We start from the raw sequence: 21,510 nt of genomic DNA, 5'->3' as shown, positions 1-21,510 counted from the left end.
TCTGTGCTTAGGTGACATCGCCAGCGAGGCCACAGGAGAAAAACCAGTGCTGGACAGCCTCATGTGCAGTGGGTGAGTCTCCCCTCAGTGCAGTACAGTACAGTGCAACATCTTCACACAAAACCAACACATTCACACTGCTGGCTTTATCTTCACAGAAAACTTCTTAGCACAGTTTCTTGTCTCAGACATGTGACCATGTTCAGTAAACCTTTGATTCTGACATGTTTTCAAGGAGGGGATTCCCTACACTCCAGGAAGACAGCAAATTATTAATATTTAAAACTTGAAATTAGGAGGGATTACATGTGCAGTCCATGTAGTAATTAACAGCTGCAGCAGCAGGGCCCTCGCAGTGTAAAGCAGATTCTAGTAAACTGTTCTGCTGTTTTTAAATGTTATTTTTGCTCACTGTGATTAGGAGCTCTCTGCTGATCTCTGCTGGACTGGGGAGTCAGGGCAAGACACCGTCCCCGTCTCCTTCCTTCAGCAACTCTCCAAGTCCCTCAGGGTAAGAAACTCTAGCTGCTCTGTGGTGTGTGGAGCAGTGCTTCTCAACTCTGAGCTTCAGGGCCTGCGCAAAGCCTTCCCTCAGTCAGGACTATCAGGATATTTCAATTGACAGCAGCCAAGCACTGTCCTAATTCTCAACTGGCAAGGCATTGCTGGCTATTATTATTATTATTATTATTATTATTATTATTATTATTATTATTATTATTATTATTATTATTTAGAATACAAACATTATCTCCCCTGGTTGAATTGAAAGTCTGTCCTGGGTGAAGTTGATAAGCATTGGATTATTGTCAATTTGGGGGGGTGACCACATAACCGCCTTTATCGTAAAATAAATAATATTCATCTTCCACCAAGCACTACAGACACTGCCTTTTCCACAGTAGCTTTTTACTGTCTCTGTACCTTTACTCTGAATTCTTTCCTGGATTTTTGATTTAATGTAATTAGAACCACAAGTTGCTCTTGCTGCAGTGGAACATTGATTTATAGAATCTTGTTGACACACAGACATGCACAGTCAGTGTGACACATCAGGTTCCTCTCTTAACTGGAAAAATTGATTCAGACAAAACTTATTGCAGTTTTCAAGCGTGCTTTAATAGCGTTGAGTTGACTCAGCCTTTGAGTGCGTAAAGAAGTGGTTACTCTCGATCACCCTGATTTAGACAGAGAGCTCTGCAGCTTTGGACCCAGTCCAAAGGGTTTCTGTGCAGCTTGGTGCTCTTTTAAAATCTTTGTGTCGCTCTGCAGGCGAATAATGCAGTTCCTGAGCAGAAGGCTCAGTCCAGTTTAATAACAAAATCCGTTGTCTTGATATCCATGAGAGGTCAGGTTTACTTTACTTTGGTTTGGTTGCAGGAGGCCGATTGAGTTTTCAGCCAGTAACTATGGACAGTCGGTACCGATCCCGGTTCCGACCCAGATTCACAACTACCAGCGCATGGAGCAGAACCTGCATTGCCCCAGCCAGCACGTCTCCCCCAGGTGAGCCTCCGGAAGATGGCAACCTTTTTCATCTCCTGGAGATATGAAATGTCATTTTGGTAAAATACCAAAGACAATTAAAATTAGCAGTTTTTTTTCAATAAACAGATGGACAATAGATGCTCATAGTCTTGGGTTTTTACCATCTTAGAAGTTATACAATCAACTCAGTAGACACCACTTTTATTATGTTTTTTAAGCTAATTTACTTTTTTCATTTCATTAAGTAACTTTTGTAGAGAAAGGCTACCCCAGGATGACTAATTAAATCGCTTCAGGGCATTGATATTCATATAAGTATATTCGTTTACTGGTCTGAGTGATGAAGTGATTACATTAGGTAAATTAGCGTGTAGCTGGGGGTCGGTGTCATTTTGTTAATAGATATCTCTGTCCTCCTACTGTCCAGATCAGGACCACCAGTGAGAAAGTCCAGCAGTGCTAGCCCCTTGGGATTTGGGAGGAGTGGGACCTCGCCACCCTTCCCAGGAGACCACGGAACAGCCTTCAGCTCCCGCAGACTCTCAGCTGGGGGCTCCAAACCCTATCAGCCGTCCCCACAAGGTAGGAGCTTCCCATCACACACCTGCACTTAGTCCTGGCTGTCCCAGGCCTCTTCAAGATGTTTAGCAGATGTTTGAATGAACCTTTTTAATTAGCTGTGTTCATGAGGTCATGATGATTTGTTATGACAAAGCCTCAGTGTCTGCTCGAGCTCGAGCCTCTGCTTCCATCCAGTCCACTGACAGACTCTGACCGTTTTTAGGTGTGAAAAAGCTCTCCTAGTCGGGGAAAACCTTGATTTAACGGGTGCAATCTGGGTGGTGTTTTTTTTTCAACCGTGCCAGCTCTACGTCTGGGCGGTTTTGTAGTGAAATACAATAATAGTAATTTCAGTTTTAAATGTATTTTCTTCAAAGTTGGCACCATCCCAGAGGTACCTGGCCAGACCTTTCCCCTGGGATCAGAGACTCGGAGTAGGCTACAGGGTGGAGGTGAGCAGGCTTTAATCAGAGTCGCAGTTCAATACCTATATTCTGTGGTTACACTGCATTACATTATTTTAGTCGTTTTTAGTTCTCATCTGCAGGTGATTTTCACTGATTTGGCCCCATCGACACACACACACACACACACGGTAGTCACTGTGTGATGAATCAATTTGTTCACATTAGAAGCTAAGAGAATAGATTTTGACGTAACCTGATTACAGCATTAAACGTGCTTAATGCATTTGAGTAACTAAAGAAGTGATTCCTCTTCATCACCCTGATTTGGACAAAGAGCTCTGCAGCTTTGGTCCCAGTCCAGGGGCTTGCTGCTCTTTTAAAATCTGTCTGTCGCTCTCCAGGGAAATAATGTGGTGCCAGAAGAGAACTGATAATGCAGGAGGCTTGGTAGAGTGAAGTGAGCACACATTGCTGACATGCTAAGAGCATTTAACCATCTTCTTGGTCAAGGAACCTGCTTGCATTCAAAGTATCTATTTCTTTCTTGCTGTGACTATTGGCTCTACCTCCTATAAAAATGTTTTATCAGTAAGACATTCATTTTTATCGTCTAGTCACTGTTTTACATCTACATTTCATGACCTTGTTTGTTGTATCTATGCAGGCCTGACTGTACCTGAGCACCTGCCTCGGCACGGCATGGGCTCCCGGCTCCACAGCGCCCCCAACCTGTCAGAGGGTGGCGCAAACTTCTGCAGGCAGAAGATAAAGAAGCAGCACTCGGACCCTGTGGTGCACCGGCAGTGCAGCCAGCCCCAGCAGGTCCCCTCCCTGCAGCCTGGCCGCCAGCTGCGCTCCTCTCCCAAACTCTCTGAACTTGTGCATAGGAGCCCCCTGCCAACCATCCTGGGCTCCCCCACCAAGGTGAGCAATCCAATCACGGCTTAACAGACCAAGAAATGCAAGCACTAAAGAATTAGAAATGTATCTTTTGAATTCTGAGCTAAAATATAGTGTTGTAGATAGACAGATATCGTATATTTTGAGTAAATCTATATGGGTGACCACACCAATATAAGACTCATTACCTGCATCCCTGTTGTTGAGCCCAGGTGAATAACAGGTCAGCTGTGTCTTCCCTCCCCAGGCCATGCCTCCGTTTGAGTTCCCCAAACCCCCAAGCTCCCAGAACCTGGTCACCTTACTGGCCCAGCAGGGCCTGGTCCTCACCCCGACACGCAACAGAACCATCCCGGATCTGAAGGAGTTGGGCCAGCCTTTCTGCCAGCAGACCGGCCCTAGCATGAGGCCCGTGGAGGAGAACAAAGGAGCCTTTGGCAGGTATGAGTTGACTTTTTTAGTTTTGAAAGGGAGTTGATTTGGCGGAGATAATGCTGCTCCTTTTGTGGTTGATCCTAATTTGTGCTTTTAATTGAATTGTATTTCAAAGCTTGGTTTGCACTGCTTGTATAGTTGTATCGTAATGGGATAGGGTACATGAGGGTGGAAAACAGTTCCTAGGGTGGAGTTCCTAAAATTAAACAGTATTTTTAATTGGGTACATTGTGAGCCTCTCCACATGCAGGTGCTGTGCATTGTTGCTGAATGCCTGCCAGCTTTGTCTGTTTGATCAGCACCTCCTGACTTGTCAGATGTCATCGCCATGTACTTCACTCATTTTAGTTCTGTTGACCGTCCAAAACGTTACTGTCTTCAGGGCAAGGCAGTGAAAGCAGGCACTTGTTGCTGTGTGTGGCAGTACTGTAACCTGTCTGACCTGCCTGCCCCTTAGGTCTCTCTCTGCCGGGAGGCTGTCTGAAATGCTGTTGAAAGCAGCCTTCGGAGGGCAGGTGCTGGATAGTGGTAGCCGTGAGAGTCTGAACACAGAGAGGCCAATGGATACAGGTATGGCGTGTGTTTGATACAATCGGCCCGCTGTCATATTATTCTCTTTGTGGTGATTTGCGGTAATGAAAACCTCTGCTGGTTAAATAAAACAAATGATTCTCCAAGCAGCCCTTTCATATGCCTTCAAGACAATTGATTTTTAGATCAACCTTTTTAAGAACAACACAGTCCTTACTTAAGTTAGTTATACCAAGAGTTTGTTTTAGCTTGTTAATATTTTTGTTGTTTCAATTTTATATTTATATGTGTGGCATTGTGTTCCCCACAGCGCCCCCCAGTGGGGATGGTGCAGAACTGCACTCTGGTGTGATGGTGGTGGGGTCTGGCTGCCCGGCTCCTGTGGTGTTCACTGTGGGGTCCCCTCCCAGCGGCAGCACCCCTCCACAGACAAACAGGACCAGGATGTTCTCAGGTAACCTGCATTGATTTAAGTGTAGTCTGCAAGGGAAAAATCTATTTTTATACATTTCTATTTTATTAACAGAACTCATTTTAAATCCATCCTGCTTAGGAGTAGCAAGAACATTTCACTTTTTGGCTCTCACAGTTCAATCGGGTCTAAAAAGGCAGTTATTTTTAAAGCAGGTGGGTAAAGTTACTGCCTGCAGACCTGCTTTCCTTGTTCCATTTAAAAATGTGCTTTATTTTTTCTTTTTTCCTTTGTACAGTTGGCTCCTCTAGCTCTTTGAGTTCAGGAGGGTCCTTCAGTGGCAGACAGTTCTTGACAGGCACATGCGCAGACGGCTGCGAGGGTCCTTCCAGTCTCCGATATGGCTTCAGTGACCCTGTGGCGGCCAGTCTTGAGGGTGGAGTGACCTTTGAAGCCCCTGAGCTTCCTGAGGAGACCCTAATGGAGGTGAGCGGGTGAAGCTAGGAATCGTGGGCAGCATTTTGTAATCTATTACCCTTTCTTGTCCTTAAGGAAAAAACATCTCATTAACACTGCAAAGAGCAGGGGATGAACACATGAAGCTGGATTCAGCAGTAGACAGGGAAATCTTCAGCTTATAACTGCAGTGTAGGGACTGCAAAAGCCCTTGTCTCTTGCTTTCTCTTCCCCCCAGATATGACGAGTCCGTGCAGCGCCTGGGCCCTCGGCAACCCCTGCCAAGTACTACACTTCCATTAATTAGCTTAACCTAAAAGTGGAGCAAAATGTTCCTTTTTTTTCCCCCGGCCAGGGAATCATTTGCTATGTAAACCGAATTAATCTGAGCAAAACAGTGCTGAAAGGAATGGTCATATCTCAGTCAATGAGTGTATTTTGTTGCAATGACAAAAGCAAAAAAATAGGTAGATGGATCTTGCTGGGATGCAGGATTTGAGCTGACCCAAGCCCCTGGTTTCTCTCATCCCTGGCTTTCAGGCTTGGACAGCCAGCTGCTCTCTGTGTTTGTATGTTGTACAATGAGAGGTCAGGCTCTGTCTTCTAGCTCAACAGAAACCTCCCATTCTTTATTCTAAAGCTTGGCATTTGAACAGGATCAGCGCATACCAGTGTAAAGAGAAACAAAGTCCACAGAGGAGAGCAGTGTGGTCCGTATTCATATTAAGGACTAACAGTGTGGATCAGCCAGGATATATTAGGACCAATTTTAGTTTGAACCGATTAGTTGGAAACAAAACCAATCCTCCTTTGAAAAAAAAAAACATCTTGTGAAATCAGTAGTGGACACCAGATGAATAAGTTGATCAAAATGGGTGGTATTGAACACCCTTTCATTCTCTAAATAATGTTTGAACTTCTCTTGAACTTTCAAGGACTACTAATCTTATTGGGGTATTTAATATCCAGATGATTTCAACATGCAGGGGAGTTTGCACTAGAGAAAGGTGGTCCTTCAGTACTAGTGGTGTTCAGTGAGTGTATTGAAACACTAAGATGCTGTTGAAGTATTTCAGTAGTAAGGCTTTCTTGGCAGGGCTGCTGTGTTGTAGAAGATCCATTGAATGGACCCCAAAGGGTAACCTTCCTTCCTCTCCCCTTGCAGCAGGAGCACACAGAGACTCTGCGGAGCCTGCGCTTCACACTGGCCTTCGTTCACTGCGTGATGGAGATCGCTGCCACCAAGGGCATGGTCACGGAAGGGGGCAGCTCGGTGACATCATCCTTCCAGCTTCAGGAGAGCATGGTGGCCGACCAGATCAGCCTTCTGAGCAGGGAGTGGAGGTGAGGAGCACACAATCCTAGCTAGCTGCAGCCCTGGAAAGCTGGGACACTTTTAACAAAGAAACTATTAGCATTGATCTGAAGATACTGAGAAGCAGTCCTTCACCCCTGGTTCTATCTGTTCTCTTTCCTGACAGTTACGCAGAGCAGCTGGTGCTGTATATGAAGACCACAGAGCTTCTCTCTGCCTCTCTGCACACAGCCATGGAAAGCATCAAACAAGGAAAGCTCTGTCCCTCTACCACCGTCAAGCAAGGTCAGGAGACACCTCAATAAAACACTAATAACGATTCAGTTATAATAGAGCAGAAAAACAGATGGAATCCTATATAACTCCGCTCCCCACCCCTCAATGCGCTCATGAGATTTGTAACGGGGGGGCCTTGCTGAAGGTTTTGCTCCGTTTAAGCTTTTCCTTAAGATTCATTATCCTGTCCTGTTAACACAGCAGTGTATTAGTTACCCACTTTGACATCCACCTTGCATGTCATACGAGTTCCTGGGTGGGTTTGTGTGCTGACGGGGTCTCTCTGTCCTGGGAGAGAGAGACCTGGGTGGGTGTGTGTGCTGACTGGGTATCTCTGTCCTGGGAGAGAGAGACCTGAGTGGGTGTGTGTGCTGACGGGGGATCTCCCTCTCTGCACAGTGATAAAGAAGCTGAACGAGCTGTACAAGTCGAGCGTGTCGTCCTGCCGCTCCCTCAACGCCCGCCTGCAGAGGTTCTTCTACGACAAGCAGAAGCTGATGGACCGGATCAACAGCATCACCGCAGACAAGCTCATCTACAACCACACCGTCCACATGGTACAGCTGCATTTCATATCCTCCTCCTTTAATTATACAGCCAATGCTCAGATATCCACAGCCACTGTTACAAGTTTTAATGATGGTTTAATGAATGTATAATTAGATCAACAAGCAGTAAAGAGGAGGCATGTAAAATGAACAATGGTGGGTAGAAATCAAGAAAGCTGTGGTATTAACAATTGATTTTAACAGTGACTGATCTAAATGCCACTGTCGTATTTATACTGTATACTTTTACATACAAAAATATACTAGCCACTGGCGCATTGGTTATGGAGATTGGTTGTTGCAGTGTTTTTCTATTTGGTTAGCGGGGTTCAGACCCTTTTGAATTGTTTCTGTATCTCAGAATCACAGAACTGTCACTTTGATCTTTGTGCACGAGCGTTGTACGCAGTGGTTTTCAACATGAGTTTAGTTTTACGTGAAAGACGCAGACACAGTTTTTGTGATGATGTTTGTTGCTATGGTGACAGATTCAGTCCGCTGCTCTGGATGAGATGTTCCACCATGGTGAGGCGTCGGTACAGAGATACCACAAGGCTCTGCTGCTGATGGAAGGGCTGTCTCTCATCATCAATGAGCAGGCCGATGTGGAAAACATCAGCAAATGTGAGTGACCATTTTCAAAAGAAAATGCAGAATAAAAAAAAGAAGTTACCCACTATAGGAACTCCCTGTGTTGGTTTCTAAAGGTAATAAAAATGACGTGTAAAGGGATTATTGTTTGCCAACAGCAGAAATGCAGGAGATTGATTTCATATGTATAATAGTAACAGTTTGTTAGGAGTTGTAAGTAGTTTTCAGCTAGTTTAGAGACTTTGAGGTTCAGCTACCCAGCTCTATAGGCGGTTTCCCTGGGATCTCCCCTGTCTGCAGTTCTGAGACTTCAACGATGCCAGTCCTGATTTAATATCTGTGGCTGTGTTCAAACCATGCGTAGCTTCTAAAGCTTTCTGAGATCGATTTTGTGTGAAACTTTTACCCACGCCGAGGAAAAGCCTTGATTTTGAGTAAGCCCGGGTTAAACACGTTGAAGGATACAGAGAGAGTCCTGTAATCTGACAAGCACAGCCACTGTCATGAACGGCTTAGCATGTAGAGGTCATAAACAACAACACAGCTGCTGTTTGTTCCCAGGGCAGGTTACTATGTGATGCTTAAGCATTTCTCTCTTCCCCCCCCCTTCCTCTCTCTTTAGGCAAGCTGTGTATTGAAAGAAGACTTTCTGCACTGCAGTCAGGACTCTCTGCTTGATGACTTCCTGCACCACTGACCGGAACATTTTCTACCACCTTAGGCCCCAGCTATGTGCCTGCCACAGGACACAAGGCAATCGCTCTCGCTCTTGCTCTCCTGCAACTACTTCTCGCTGTCCTGCAACTAGTTCTCGCTGTCTTTCTCTTCAGTCTTGCTTCTTCTCCAAGCCGGTTTGATGTAAATGAAATCCTTTTCCTGCGTGTTGGAGACGGAAGCACTTGTTCTTTCTTAAAGGGCACAGTCTCCTTGGCGATTTGCCTGATTGAGCAGCTTGTAAGTTGGGCTTCGTCAAAGGAAGAAAGTGGTGCTGATTTGCAGCCCTGTGTATGAAGGCCCCACAGGTGATGTTCTGTTTCCATGTCGACAGCGCTGACCATTACCAATAAATATATAATATAAAGATTTAGCGTAGAATGTAACTGGTAAAGCATCAGACATGAAAACAGACCTAAGTTGGGGTACTTCTAACAGAATTTTAAGAAGATACTCAAGAAAGCTACTCTCCTCCGCTTTATCTCCTGGCTCTGACTCTCAGTGGAACTGTAGTGAATATCACACGAACATCCTCACTCAAAGCGCAGAGCTGCTGCCGGAGTTGGGCGCATTTAATACGTTTGAAACTAAAGACAAGTTACCAGATGAGAGACCTATTTGTACACTTACGTTCTGTCTGGCTCTCTTCACTTGTATCTTTTTTTTTGTTTTTTTTTTGTGGTAGTTCTATATCAAACGCTGCCCTAAGGCACTTCTAACACTTTTTTTTTCTCTCTACTACTGTGTTGGGAGGACAGCTTGTTTGAGTTTCTGACTTGAAAGAAACGGTTATGTCGAAAGCCACTGTTGGGACTGTTTCCTGTTGGAAGGGCGGAAGGCTTTTGTTTGCTTCTCTTAGTGTGTGTGTGTTGTTTTTTTTTTTTTTTTTAAATATATATATATATATAAAGAAACCAGTCACCTTCAAATAATCTGGTTTCTTCTGTTTGTGGGGAAGAGTATATTTAGAGGAAATTAAATAAAGAAATGAGGAATAATTCCAAAATTTGTAACCCCTTAAAATTTTGGGGGGGGGGGTTGGTTTAAAAAATAAATTTAAATGTAAAAAAAAAAAAGGGTGAAGCCAAGACTTGATAACAAAATCTACTCACTTTATGGGGTGACGTAGTTAACAAATAGCGCTAATATTCAACAAGACTGTAAGAGCAAATGATTCATGTTCCAGTGTAAAGCCGTCATTCTGCTCAAAATGGTGTCAACTCAACATAGACATGAGAACTACAGTGATGGATTCCAGCAGTGCTGTAAGATCCCATCTTTATGGAGGACACGTTGGCAGAGAATGTAGGGATCCTCTCCTTGTTCACAAACAGACCAGCATGCATGCATAGTAATCATGTAAGACCAGTGCTTAAAATCAAATGAAGGTATGCCAGTGTATCAAGACCAATGCGTTACAGTATCCCAGTGCCTGTGCTGGTGCTGGGTATCAGTCTGAAGTGGACCATTTCAAACACCAAGTAGAAGCTAACATTGCAAAATCACGTTCAATCAAGGAATAAGAGTTTTATTTGAAGCTTGTGTTTTGCTTTCAGTCTGGTTTGGCCCATCAGGATATAGAGAATCCCCTATCGTTCGTTTTTATTTTAAATTGTATTTAGTTATTTTTAAGATGACTTTTATTCCTACTATCTACTCTGTTATCAATTCCTAAAGTGCTGTAAAGTGACTTAAGGAAATGCAGAAGGAATTGTAGCCGTTCGATCCCACACAAACTGAAACACACTAAACTAGTCTGTTAAGAGGAGCACCTTAAATACTTGTATGTGATGCCAGTTTAAACGCATCATAGTACAACTAAATCTACAGAATTTGCCACCCATTTTTTTCTGTACCCCCGTTGTACCCCCAATACACTGTAGCCATGTGCCCAGTGGCTACAGCCAAAGGAAGTCCCCTTAAGGGTTCAAAAGCTGAAGAACACCCTTCAGTAGGCTTCCTTTCTTTTTTTCTTTTTTTTAATTTAGTAGTCGCTAATGGCACACGCTGTCCTCCGAAGTGCGTCCCGTTAGCCGCCTGCTTTTTTACACGCTGCAAACTCACCGTGCAGCCACCCAGAGCTACAGTGTTGGGAGGACAACGCAGCCCTGGGCAGCTTACAGGCAAGGCCGCAGGTGCCCTGCCAGACCACAGGGGTCGCTGGTGCGTGGTGAGCTGAGGACACCCTGGCCAACCTAACCCTCCCTCCCCCAGGGCGGCGCTCAGCCAATTGTTCGCCGCCCCCTGGGAGCTCCCATCCTCGGTCGGCAAAGGAATAACCTGGACTCGAACCGACGACATCCAGGCTATAGGGCGCATCCTGCACTCCACACGAAGCACCTTTACTGGATGCGCCACTCGGGAGCCCCCAATAGGCATCCTTTCTGACTGCTGCTTTGTAGACAGTTTCACAGTCCAAAGGTGGTGTTAAATGATTACAGCAAACCAATCCTGTTACTGCTAAAGGACCACTAAAGTGCACTAGAAAGTAGCGCAGGTTTAAAGTGAATCTATTACAGTGGCACCCAACACTGGTTATAGCTAACTTTGAAGTCTGCAAATGTTTAAGAGCTAAAAACAATTAAAATTGATGTTCCACCCTGCTTTACTGTTTCATATTGCCTACGGAATTGACACACAAGAGTATTTTAATGCCAGCACATTAATGCTAGTTCTGTATATGTTTCAAAGTTAAGAAAACGCATTGGAAAGAAGTTTAGAATGAAACTGAGCAGGTGTTAGTTTTAAAATCGTATCAAAATACAGGCTGCCAGTGGGCCATGTGCTACAGTATTGGGAGACTTTATAAGCTATTAATGAAAGAAAATATTTCTGATTTTTTTTTTTTTACCTATTTTTTTTTTTCTTTTTTACTTTTTTCAACTGCTTGTCCCTCCCGCCTTACTGCAAAAAAAAAAGCTGGTTCTGTTGTCTGCAGATGAGGTCAATCATTAGGGGGTTTTCTCCCTCTCCCCCTCCTCCCCTCAGATGTCTGTGGAAAGTGATTCTCCTGCTATGCACGACCTGAGACCTACTGCACAGCCCAAATTCAATTCCCAAACTGGTGCTCGGCAGCAGTCTCAGTTTCTGCATGCGATGGTTTATAAACAGGCTCCAGATACAGACGTCTTGAGTCACTAACCATGCTCTGTCCCTCCTGTTTTGTTGCACTACTAGTAAATAAATTGGTACTGTTCGTTGACGTATTAATGTTACCAGCAGACACAGAAAAGCTGCCCTGTTTGTTTTGAGCTGAACTTGGAACACATTTTGTGTTCTATTTTTTCCAAGTTTTGTATTTGTTTGTGGGTGTGGCAACGTGCGTGCATGGTGGTTTTTTGTTTGTTTGTTTTTTTATTAATTGCTTTTTTTTGTCAGTGTAAACTAAACTTATATATACGTGAGTGTTTTTACAGGTTTGTTTGTAGTCGCATGTATTTTGTATTTGCGAGAGTGATTTTTAGGTTTTGAGTGTATGCTTAGATTTGCATGTGTGTTGGAGGAAACGGCAGCAGATTTTAATTAATTATACATTTGTGGAAAGAGTGTGTTGGCTGGGCAAAAATATTCTTAGAAAAAATAAATAGTGAGTTAATATACATTTTTCCTAGATCACAGTTTAAATTAAATGAAAAGAGGCCATGCATGTATTTTCCTCAATAGGTGTATTTATCAGTTTTATATGTTACTGAAGTACATTGGCTACATCAGTCTGATGCAATTGGGTGAAAACTGTGGCCACAGTGTGAGGTCACAAAAGGGAAATTCAGGTTCCGAATTCGGATTTGTTTGAAGTGAATGAGTTGCCAGTTGACATTTTGGGTTGATGAGTGGAGTTGTGAATGATGAGCTCCAGGATTAAAACTGGGTTATAAGTGAAGGTATTGGAATTGTGCCCAGCATTATTCCTTTCGAGCTGTTGATGAAAATGAATGTACCGAGGAAGCCCACATTTAACACGTACTGCTGTGTATGTGGTTTACAATTCACCAAACCAATGTATATTGTTTTCATAATACTTGAAAATTTGCTACTGTGCTTATATATAAGACTTGTTTTGCTATATTATCTATTAGCAAATATTTTATCTAACCCCTAGCTTGTAAATAAGTTCTGTAAATGAGTATTTATTGCTTTATAGATATAAGGAATGCTAAACAAACAAAAAAAAAAAAGAGTATATATATATATATATATATATAATGTGTTCAGGTTTGTAATGTTAAGTATCCTTTGAAACAAAGCTTGACCATTTTTTTTAATGTGTTTTTTTAATTTCTCATTTCATTGTCTGTGATGTAACCCTTTTTTTGCTTTGAACTGCAACACAAATAAAGTATAAAATGTAATTTAACAATCGGAGGGCTGTTGTGCATCTTTTTCTGGGTCTGTGGTTCATACCATAATAATCTAAAGGGCTCATATAGCATCAATCAACCTCTACTGCAGTGGTTCTCAAACTGGGGGGCACAGACTGTATCCTGGGGGGGCGTCAAGGGGGGTGAGGTCCTAAAAGTTTGAGAATCAGTGCTCCAGTGGACAAGCAGTATAATCCTTGATTTAGGGGGGACATGATTTGAAGTCTTTTAAAATCGTAAAAGGAGTTGATGTTGTCTGTGGTAGGAAACCTATGGGAATCCAAAGCATCAGAAAAAAAAAAAAAAAAAAAACAGTCCGTCTGTATTACAATAAGGACATTTTAAAATATATTGTTGTTTTTTTTTTTTAATAAACTGAAAGGCAAATGCAGCTATTTGTATTTCAATATCTGAGAATCACTAACAGAGCAAAACGAACAACCTTCTCTCAAGGCGAATCTGCTGCAGCTGTAGTTTTCTTATACTATTAATGCAATGTGTATGTAATGGGAATGAATGAGAGCCTACTCTATTGAAGTGTTTCAATCAATGATCTGTCTTATTCTGCGTCCGTACCTTGTCTCAACAATCAATTTTACTATCTGACCGCAGACCCATCTTGGATAAGTTGTAAATATTGGGTGATTATTGGTGGCCCAGGATCATCATTAAAAACGATTTTAACTCTGGGGATAGCTGAATAAAAAACAGAATAATATATTATAGCAGGAAAACAACTCCCTGAAACTACAAGTAGAATATAAATCTGTTCTAACAAGGCCTCACGCCGCGTGGCACTAATGAACCTCAATTAAAAGTGGAACCACACAGACATTCTGCAAATACCACAATATTACTGGCACTCCAGGAGATCAAGTCTCAGGTTAAATGAATGTGTAAGACTGATACCCTGGGATAGAAGAAGATTACAGTGGTGTGAGGGGAGAGGCAGGCCGTGTTGTTGGAGAGACGGGCCTGGCTAAGGAGGGTTGCTGTCTGTGTTTGTTAAACAAGCCGTGACTCATGTGCTTCTATCTCAAGCTGCTCACAACCGAATCAGCTCCTTTCTGGAAGCTTAAGCCTGTGCTCCAGGGGCTAGGCAGCTGACACACACAACCCATCAGACAGGGTTGAGCAGCATTGAAGCAATAAGAAGGATACATATGCTTGTGATGAAGCCTCTGTCCTCATCAGTTCTGGCCACACTTTACAACAGGTGGCATCTCATGTCGTAGAATATATTATCTTTACTTGGGGCAACAGTGACAGCTGGTGGTCGACTGGGATGTCTTGAAGCGTTGATATTTTTTAATATTAATTCAGCATGCACCAAGCACAGCCGGAGCGGAGCTAAAGTCCCTTCGTGACAAGGGCATGGCGTCTTCTCAAATATTCAGCTGCATCTTTCAAGCCCATCTTCACATCTGCTACAAACCATGTACACAATGCATTTTAAATAATAAAGTGTACTGCCTGAGACAAACAGCAGGACTTAGGCTTTAAGAACATGTTTATATTGGGCAGCTTTTTAACATTCTTGTGCTTTTTTGTTTTATTACTCCTACTGTCTTTCCTATTTATATTCAAGCCCTGCAGCGCTGAGGAACATATTTCCCCACATGGATTTGTGTAAGCTGCTTTTTTAATGCGTGATTACTATTTAAAAGCATGAGTTGTGTTGAGCCTGGCAGCTGCAGAGGCACGGCGGTCGTGTCTCTCCTGGGGAGCTCCTGTTTGCTGGCTCCTTGCCCCGGTAAAAGGTCACCACCTCCCAGCTGCAGGCTCTGGCTCTCCGCTCTCTAGGCATCATGCTTGGGTTTAATTAAGGACTTCTGGTGTCCAATTTCATGCAGTAGAAACTGCAGCTCCTGCCACATTGTATCATCCTTCGTGGCTCCTGTGGCAGAAACAAAGTACAAAAACATATTCAATGGAGACACCTTCCAGCACTTTGTGGAGTCATGTGACACATCATGTCAAGCTTGTGATCAGGGCAAACAGTGGCCTAACCTAATATTGCCGGTAATAAAGTGGGCAGGCAGTCTATACTTTATCACCAGCTGTCATTTAAAAAAAAAAAACACTAGTGATAGTTACATATTAACTTTGTAAAATCTGCATTGTATTACCCATTCGTTTCCATTAAATTGTAAGAAAATACTGAAGTGTACACATGGGTTTAGTGAATAATTGGATTTTATATCTGTACATTTGGTACTGATAATCTGACTGGCTGATACATACACTTGGTGATATATACAAATAAGAAAGGTAATCTTCTTTAACACAGTGTGTTATATTTAAAACAACATTGAATACACAAATATTTGTTATAACTTTAAAAGAATGTTTAAACGTTGCGCATTAATATCAGATATTAATGGTTGGTTTCATACACCTTGGTTGATTAGCACTTACCTTGAACTATCATGTTATAGTAGGTAAAGTAGTTCAAGATTAGTGCTAATCGTGTTCTGTGAAAACAGTGTTCTTTCTAATTGATTCAAAGGGTCTTCACTTACCAGTGTGTTTACTGGAATCTCGTGTTCTTGCATTATCCCAATTTAACTGAATTTCAGTGTACAGTATTTAAATTTGTATCTATCGACACTGTTCGTGTATAAATACAATCTGCAAATAAAGATCTGATTTACGAGATACCAGCAGTATCCAGCAAGGGTTAATGGCGGACTGTCAGCGGGTTACCAGCTGGCCGTGTTAGCTCAATGCAAGTTCTACTACAAAAGCTTATTAACTCTGAATATCCCCCACTTTGCACAAATGATCTTAAATGAGTTATATAATTTATATAAAAGGGATTGTTTGCATTTGGTTAGATTTTATCAGTGCAAGAACATGAAGCTGTATGGAAGCATGGTTGCAACTTTTTGCTAGGGAGCCCAGCTGAATATCTTAGGAAGTGAACCAGCAGGGATGCTGATACTGCTGTATTCAGAGAAAGTGAACCAGCAGGCACGCTGATACTGCTGTATTCAGAGGGTGCACTTCCACCCTATGAAAATAAAGATTGAAGCACAATTCCAAAGGCTTCACTTTTAAAAAACAACTATTGTTTATTAGAGATAAACAATCATTATGTGAACAATATCTTTATTTAAAAAAAACTGCTGAGTTTACGGGAAGCCTTCTACTTGGCCTGCTTCATGCTCTCCTCCTTCTTCTCTTACTCCTCCCTCTTCTCTTCCTCCCTCTGTTCCTCCCTCTCTTACTGCTCCTCCCTCTGCTCCTTCCTTTCCTAAACCTTCTTCCTCGTCTCCTCTTCCTCCTCCTCCCTCTCCTCCTCCTCCTCCCTCTCTTACTCCTCCTCCCTCTGCTCCTCCGTTTCCTAAACCTCCTCCTCCTCCGCCTCCTCCTCCCTCTCCTCCTCCTCCCTCTCTTACTCCTCCTCCCTCTGCTCCTCCGTTTCCTAAACCTCCTTCCTCGCCTCCTTCTCCTCCTCCCTTTCCTAAACCTCCTTCTACTCCTTCTTCATCATCTTCTTCTTCCTCTTCTCCTTCTGAGAGTGGGGGTGATGGCAATAGTTCGCTACTACGTCTATTATACATACAGCAGCTAGATTAGGTGATGGCAGGAGGGGAGGAAAATAAAAACATTGAATTAATGACTCTGTGAGAGATATTCAATCGCATCTCTGACCAATTATGACACAGTACTGGAAGCATAAGAGTCCGCAGGACTTACCACATAAACATACTGGCGATGGTGCCAGCGAGAAGAAGAGTGCAAACACTTCCCACTGTGTAAGCAAGGATTTTTATCTTGATTCCAGTCTTCTTTTGAATAAGTCGAATCCCTCTGTAGATCTCCACAAGTTCACTGTCCATTTCCTTGAAATCCTGGCAGCCTTCAACATCAATGGCTCCACTACCCCTGGCTGATTGCGAGGGATAATAGGGCTGAGGAGGAGGGACTGGAGGTGGGGTGTACACTGCAGCAGGGGTGTATGCTGAGGCCATCTCATTTGGGGGCTGTGGAGGGGGAGCAATTTCACTTGGAGGAGGTGGGGCCACTTCATCTGGAGGTTGTGAAGTGGGAGGGGGGGGACTTGGGGCCACTTCATCTGGATCTTGTGAAGGGGCAGGAGGGGGACTTGGGGCCACTTCATCTGGATGGGAAGTTGCTTGAGGGGGTAAAAACAAAAATGCACGTGAGGGCTACAGGTTTCAATCAAAGTCTTGTAAAATTCCCTCTGTGCGACCCTCTCTGTATAGACTATCTGATCGTTTCCATTTGAAAGCAGCCTAAAGAGCTCCCTCTACAGAACTGTGTAATTCTATATAGTGCTTTAATATATTGAACCCTGAGAGGCATGATGAACATATGCAGTGTTCTCTACGTTTGGATATTCTACCTTACTAAACTTACTGCTCAAAACTTTAAGAGATCATTAGAAGAGAGTTTTTATGTTACCTTGTGAAGTTCCATTAACTTGAATGTGCACTATCATAGAAGTCTTTTTTGGTTCCCCATAACTGTATAGATTCAGCTGGAAAAATCCTGTGTCGTTTGCCAAGACCGGGTTGATGATGAGTGAACAGTCCCCTTCAGGGATCAAGGGTATGAACATCTGTGCTCTGCTCTGGAAAAGGTTTGGTGTCGGGACAGACTCCAGAACTGTGTCAGCCACCTTGTAAATGGGGAGGAAGGCACCATTTCTCAGCCTGGAGTACTCCCACGCTAAGATGAAATCAGTTGGTTTTGCTGGTTGGTCTGTCTGGAATCTGCATGGAATTAAAAGTCTTTGTCCTTCTATTACTACAAAGTATGTTTTTTCAAGTGTAAGGCTTTTAATAGTATTAGCTAAAAAAGAAAGAAAGTTGTTTATGTAATGGTGATAATGATTTAGGTAATTGAAAGTAACAGGCCTCTGGATATCTTTCTATGTAATACAACCCTTTTACATTAGAAATATTTCAAATGTCTGTTTCTTTAATTAAACACACATTTTTAGAATGTAATACAGTGGTTTAGTTCATCTGTTGACATCTCTTTATTTGTCATATGCTCCTTCAACTGGTATTTGTTTAATTGTATTAGAAATATGTATTGTATTCCGTCTCTTCATGTTTGCTTTTTTTCCTATGTTTTTTTTTTCTATCAGTTAAAGTTGGAGGATCTTACATATTTATTATGCATTGTGTAAGTCTGATCATAGTATATCTGCAATGGGAATCGCACACCAGAATCTTAATCAATATAACATTATCCAGTATAGTAGAAAATAAAAATAAAACATACAAACCTATTACCAGGCTTAATAGTAATAATATCCCTGACACAGTTGTCCAAAGGTACATGTTATAAGGAAATTATAATAAAGCCATCCATGTAGAAATGATTACTATAACATGTTGAAAAAGAATGTAAAGAAAATGCACAACAACCCTGTTCCTCGCATGTCCTCTTTTATTTAAAAGCACAACCGTTGCTATCTATTGTACTGATGGATTATGACATCATTGTGAGATCACTTAGCATGCATTCCAGAATCTCATTATGACGACATGATTACACACAACTGATACTGTAGTTGCCAGTGGCTCAAGCTGCTTGCTTTTATTCCGTTACTTCTAGTTTTCTGTGCAGTTATCAACATTTGGAACATAAAATAATTTACAGTCAAGTATGAGTAATGATGTGTAATGTTTTTCATTTTTACTGTATGACTGCTAGACGAATCACACCAAAAGTTCTGAACAGTGTACTGCTGCAGTAAAGGACTGTTCAGCTGTGCACAAAAATAAAGGGTAAAGGATTATGGGAAGTGGCTGAAAGGAGGGTGGGGGGCAGGGTAGCTTCATTCTTTAATTTCATATTGCAAATTTATGGGACACTATGAGAAGCTATAAAACTGTGTTTTTGAGGTCTTCATTCAGCATCGTATAGCTTGATGATGTTAACACTCAAAACTAATTAACAATGGCATGTGGGCTTCAGCAGTGGCTTGTTCTGTGCTTCTACCAGAATTCAGTCGGCTAGATAAGTCACAGTAAGTGTGGCTATACCGCAAGCGACTTTACATCAGCTAGAATATGTGTGTGGGGCTAAGTGCTACCATGGGCAGGCACTGATTACACAAGTGATTCGTCTGCAAAGCGCTTACTGTTCTGGAGGGAGGCACACCATTCTTCGATGATTAGTGACTCTGATAGGGTAAAGAGGTGTTGCAAAGCTCCAGAATGTCCCATAAAATCAATAATATCAGTTATTCCTACAGCCTCAAATACAGAATGTCATGGCTGGTGCAATGGGCAGTACAAGTCAATCAGTCTCCCAATAGAGAGCCTTCTTCGGATATTTCCTCCTTACTGCTTGTACTGCAGCTCCTGTACAATTGGTAACAGAAAGAGTTAAAAACAAAACCACATAACAAGACTTCACTTCACTACATACAGCATTTCAACTCTTATTCTATTGGTTTTTGTTTAAAGCTATTTAAGCAGAATAGGATCACTGTGGTTCTATATCTCATTTACAGCGAGCATTTCTGAGCCATGTATATCTTTCCAAATGAAAGCCAGCTGCCAATATAGTACTTACCACATCATGGCAGTAATTAAGTTTCCGATGAAGAGAATTCCGCATAAACTTCCCACTGCGTACACGAACATCTCCAACGTGAGCCCAGTCTTTTTCAGGATGGCTCTGATCACCTTGGCTGTTTCAATAATGCCGCTGTCCACTTCGGCAATGTCCATGCAGCTGTTGTCGTCTTTATCAACACCACCACCACCTACCTTTGGCGGGGGCAGGGGGTTATGAGCTCGAAGGGCTGGATCTGGGGCATACTCGGGGGGAGGTGGTTCTGGAGGAGGGGGAGCCTCTGCTGCTGCTGTCGGGGGTTCTGGTGCTGGTTCATTTCCTCTTGGAAAACTCAGGCCAGTTCCTAAAGTTGCAAGATTAAGGATCAGTGCATTACTGTGAGAAGTACTCAGGAGGATCTATCATGCGCTACTACTGAGTACCAGAAACTCGCACTAGTCTTGCTCCCAGTCCTGGGTTTCAGAACTCCCTTCAGTTAAGTACATTGTTTCAATTGTCAAGAGCCAGGAGTTACTTCCTTACAGCTCCCTGAACATTATATATTGTACATTCTGTATCGTATATAACTCATGGTGAATACAGCTAAGTATTAGTTTACATATTATATGCACTGTAAGTACTATATTAGAATCTTTTTTTTACCGTGAAATTGGCTTCTGACATAAATCTGAACGACAGTGGAAGTTTTTTTAGCACCGTCACTGTATATGTTCAGCTTGAATCGTCCAGTGTCACTGGCAAGCGTTGGGTTGATGATGAGTGAACAGTCTCCTTCAGGGATCGTGGGTATGATCATGTGTGCTCTGCCGTGGAACGGGTTTGGTGTCGGGACGGACTCCAGAACAGCGTCAGCCACCTGGTAAACAGGGAGGAAGGCACTGTTTCGCAGTATGGCGTACTCCCATGCTAGTCTGACATCATTAGGCTTTGCTGGTGTTTCTGTCCAGAATCTGCATGGAATTACAAGCTTTTCTCCTTCTTTCACATCAAGATTGGTTTTTTGAAATATAATGTTTTTAATATTAACAGCTAAAAAAATAAAGAAAAGATAATGGTTTAGTAGACACAGTTGTATGCATTTAAATCAAGTTTTTTGTATTTTCTCAGTGAAAAGCAATTTTTAGATAATGTGCTTACAACACCATCAACAACAACAAACATAATAATAATAATAATAATAATAATAATAATAATAATAATAATAATAATAATAATAATAATAATATCACAACTCTTTAGTTATGAAATAAAAACACATTAAAACACACCTTCTCTTTTGTCATTTTGTGATTTAATAGAATAAAATGTTCCAAATATCAATTAAGACTTACCTGTTGCCAGGCTTACAAATATTACACCTCCCAATATGGACAGCCAAAGGCACATACTGTGCAGAATCCGTGTGATTTAGACATCCATACAGTATAAAATTATTCACATTAAAAGGACTGGATAAGAAAAAAAATACAATGACTCTATTGCTCACATCTTGATGCCTCTGTTATTTCAACCTCTTGAAACCTATATTTCGAATTATGACATCAGTATGACCTCACTCATGAATGAACATTCTGTAAGAAGGCATTGTGACCTATTTTGTTTCCAAGGATACCATGCGTTGTGGGTTCTATGCAATTTTTGCTGAAAGTGCCAGTAGTAGAAACTGCATACCTTATATGTCTACATGCTACTAGCTCACTGTTGACAATGTTGACAACTGAAATTCGTCGGGATTTGTACTGTAGAACTGAAAAATAAAGAAATTAAAAATACTGTAACAATTAATTTATAATCTGCGTCATGCAATTACTGTACATTCGTCATATGACAAAAATACAGTTTGTACTGTACTGTACATCTACTGTATCTTGTAAAGGAGAATTAATCCTTTTGCAGGCAGCTTTACTCAATTGCCGTGACCAATATGGCGCCTTTTGGCTTCCTCTGTTACGTT

General features: G+C 42.1%; 2 protein-coding genes across 5 annotated transcripts in view; one reads left to right on the top strand and one right to left on the bottom strand.

Moving 5' to 3' along the window:
* The window catches only part of LOC117426103 (serine/threonine-protein kinase ULK1-like), a 34,601-nt gene extending 21,608 nt beyond the window's left edge, over window positions 1–12,993 (top strand). Inside the window, exons 14-28 of one of the 3 annotated variants that reach the window (XM_034902410.2) lie at window positions 12–72; window positions 422–511; window positions 1,381–1,506; window positions 1,916–2,070; window positions 2,427–2,501; window positions 3,121–3,380; window positions 3,604–3,797; window positions 4,249–4,361; window positions 4,633–4,776; window positions 5,033–5,220; window positions 6,356–6,534; window positions 6,672–6,790; window positions 7,181–7,338; window positions 7,818–7,953; window positions 8,543–12,993. In XM_034902410.2, coding sequence (XP_034758301.2) covers window positions 12–72; window positions 422–511; window positions 1,381–1,506; window positions 1,916–2,070; window positions 2,427–2,501; window positions 3,121–3,380; window positions 3,604–3,797; window positions 4,249–4,361; window positions 4,633–4,776; window positions 5,033–5,220; window positions 6,356–6,534; window positions 6,672–6,790; window positions 7,181–7,338; window positions 7,818–7,953; window positions 8,543–8,598 — 2,054 coding nt within the window. In that variant the 3' untranslated portion in view covers window positions 8,599–12,993. The remainder of the gene's footprint in view (window positions 1–11; window positions 73–421; window positions 512–1,380; window positions 1,507–1,915; window positions 2,071–2,426; window positions 2,502–3,120; window positions 3,381–3,603; window positions 3,798–4,248; window positions 4,362–4,632; window positions 4,777–5,032; window positions 5,221–6,355; window positions 6,535–6,671; window positions 6,791–7,180; window positions 7,339–7,817; window positions 7,954–8,542) is intronic. The other 2 variants (XM_058994587.1, XM_058994586.1) reach the window with 2 other exon arrangements.
* Window positions 12,994–18,409: 5,416 nt separating this feature from the next.
* Window positions 18,410–21,471, bottom strand: LOC117427700 (uncharacterized). Of its 2 annotated transcripts, none has more exons than XM_034045920.3 (4): window positions 20,888–21,471; window positions 20,199–20,585; window positions 19,554–19,899; window positions 18,410–19,339 (listed from the first exon to the last, which is right to left on the bottom strand). In XM_034045920.3, the coding sequence occupies exons 1-4, from the start codon at window positions 20,940–20,942 to the stop codon at window positions 19,279–19,281; spliced, it is 849 nt and encodes a 282-aa protein (XP_033901811.3). In that variant the 5' UTR covers window positions 20,943–21,471; the 3' UTR covers window positions 18,410–19,278. The 2 variants fall into 2 exon arrangements, with proteins under 2 accessions (XP_033901811.3, XP_058850568.1); XM_058994585.1 differs by having other exon boundaries at window positions 21,228–21,471.
* Window positions 21,472–21,510: the final 39 nt, after the last annotated feature.

This window comes from Acipenser ruthenus, chromosome 21 (assembly GCF_902713425.1).
Source record: "Acipenser ruthenus chromosome 21, fAciRut3.2 maternal haplotype, whole genome shotgun sequence".
In the NCBI taxonomy this organism is placed as follows: domain Eukaryota; kingdom Metazoa; phylum Chordata; class Actinopteri; order Acipenseriformes; family Acipenseridae; genus Acipenser; species Acipenser ruthenus.
The sequence above is the reverse complement of the archived record's forward strand: the minus strand, read 5'-3'. Positions and strand labels throughout refer to the sequence as shown.

Bases quoted from the DNA above. Each gene is read 5' to 3' on its own strand.
- LOC117427700 (XM_034045920.3), bottom strand. From the start codon at position 20,942: ATGTGCCTTTGGCTGTCCATATTGGGAGGTGTAATATTTGTAAGCCTG. The intron at 20,586-20,887 runs GTAAGTCTTAAT...TTATTTTTTTAG, and splicing joins ATTTGTAAGCCTGGCAACAG to CTGTTAATATTAAAAACATT. The intron at 19,900-20,198 runs GTAAAAAAAAGA...TTGCAACTTTAG, and splicing joins TGTCAGAAGCCAATTTCACG to GAACTGGCCTGAGTTTTCCA.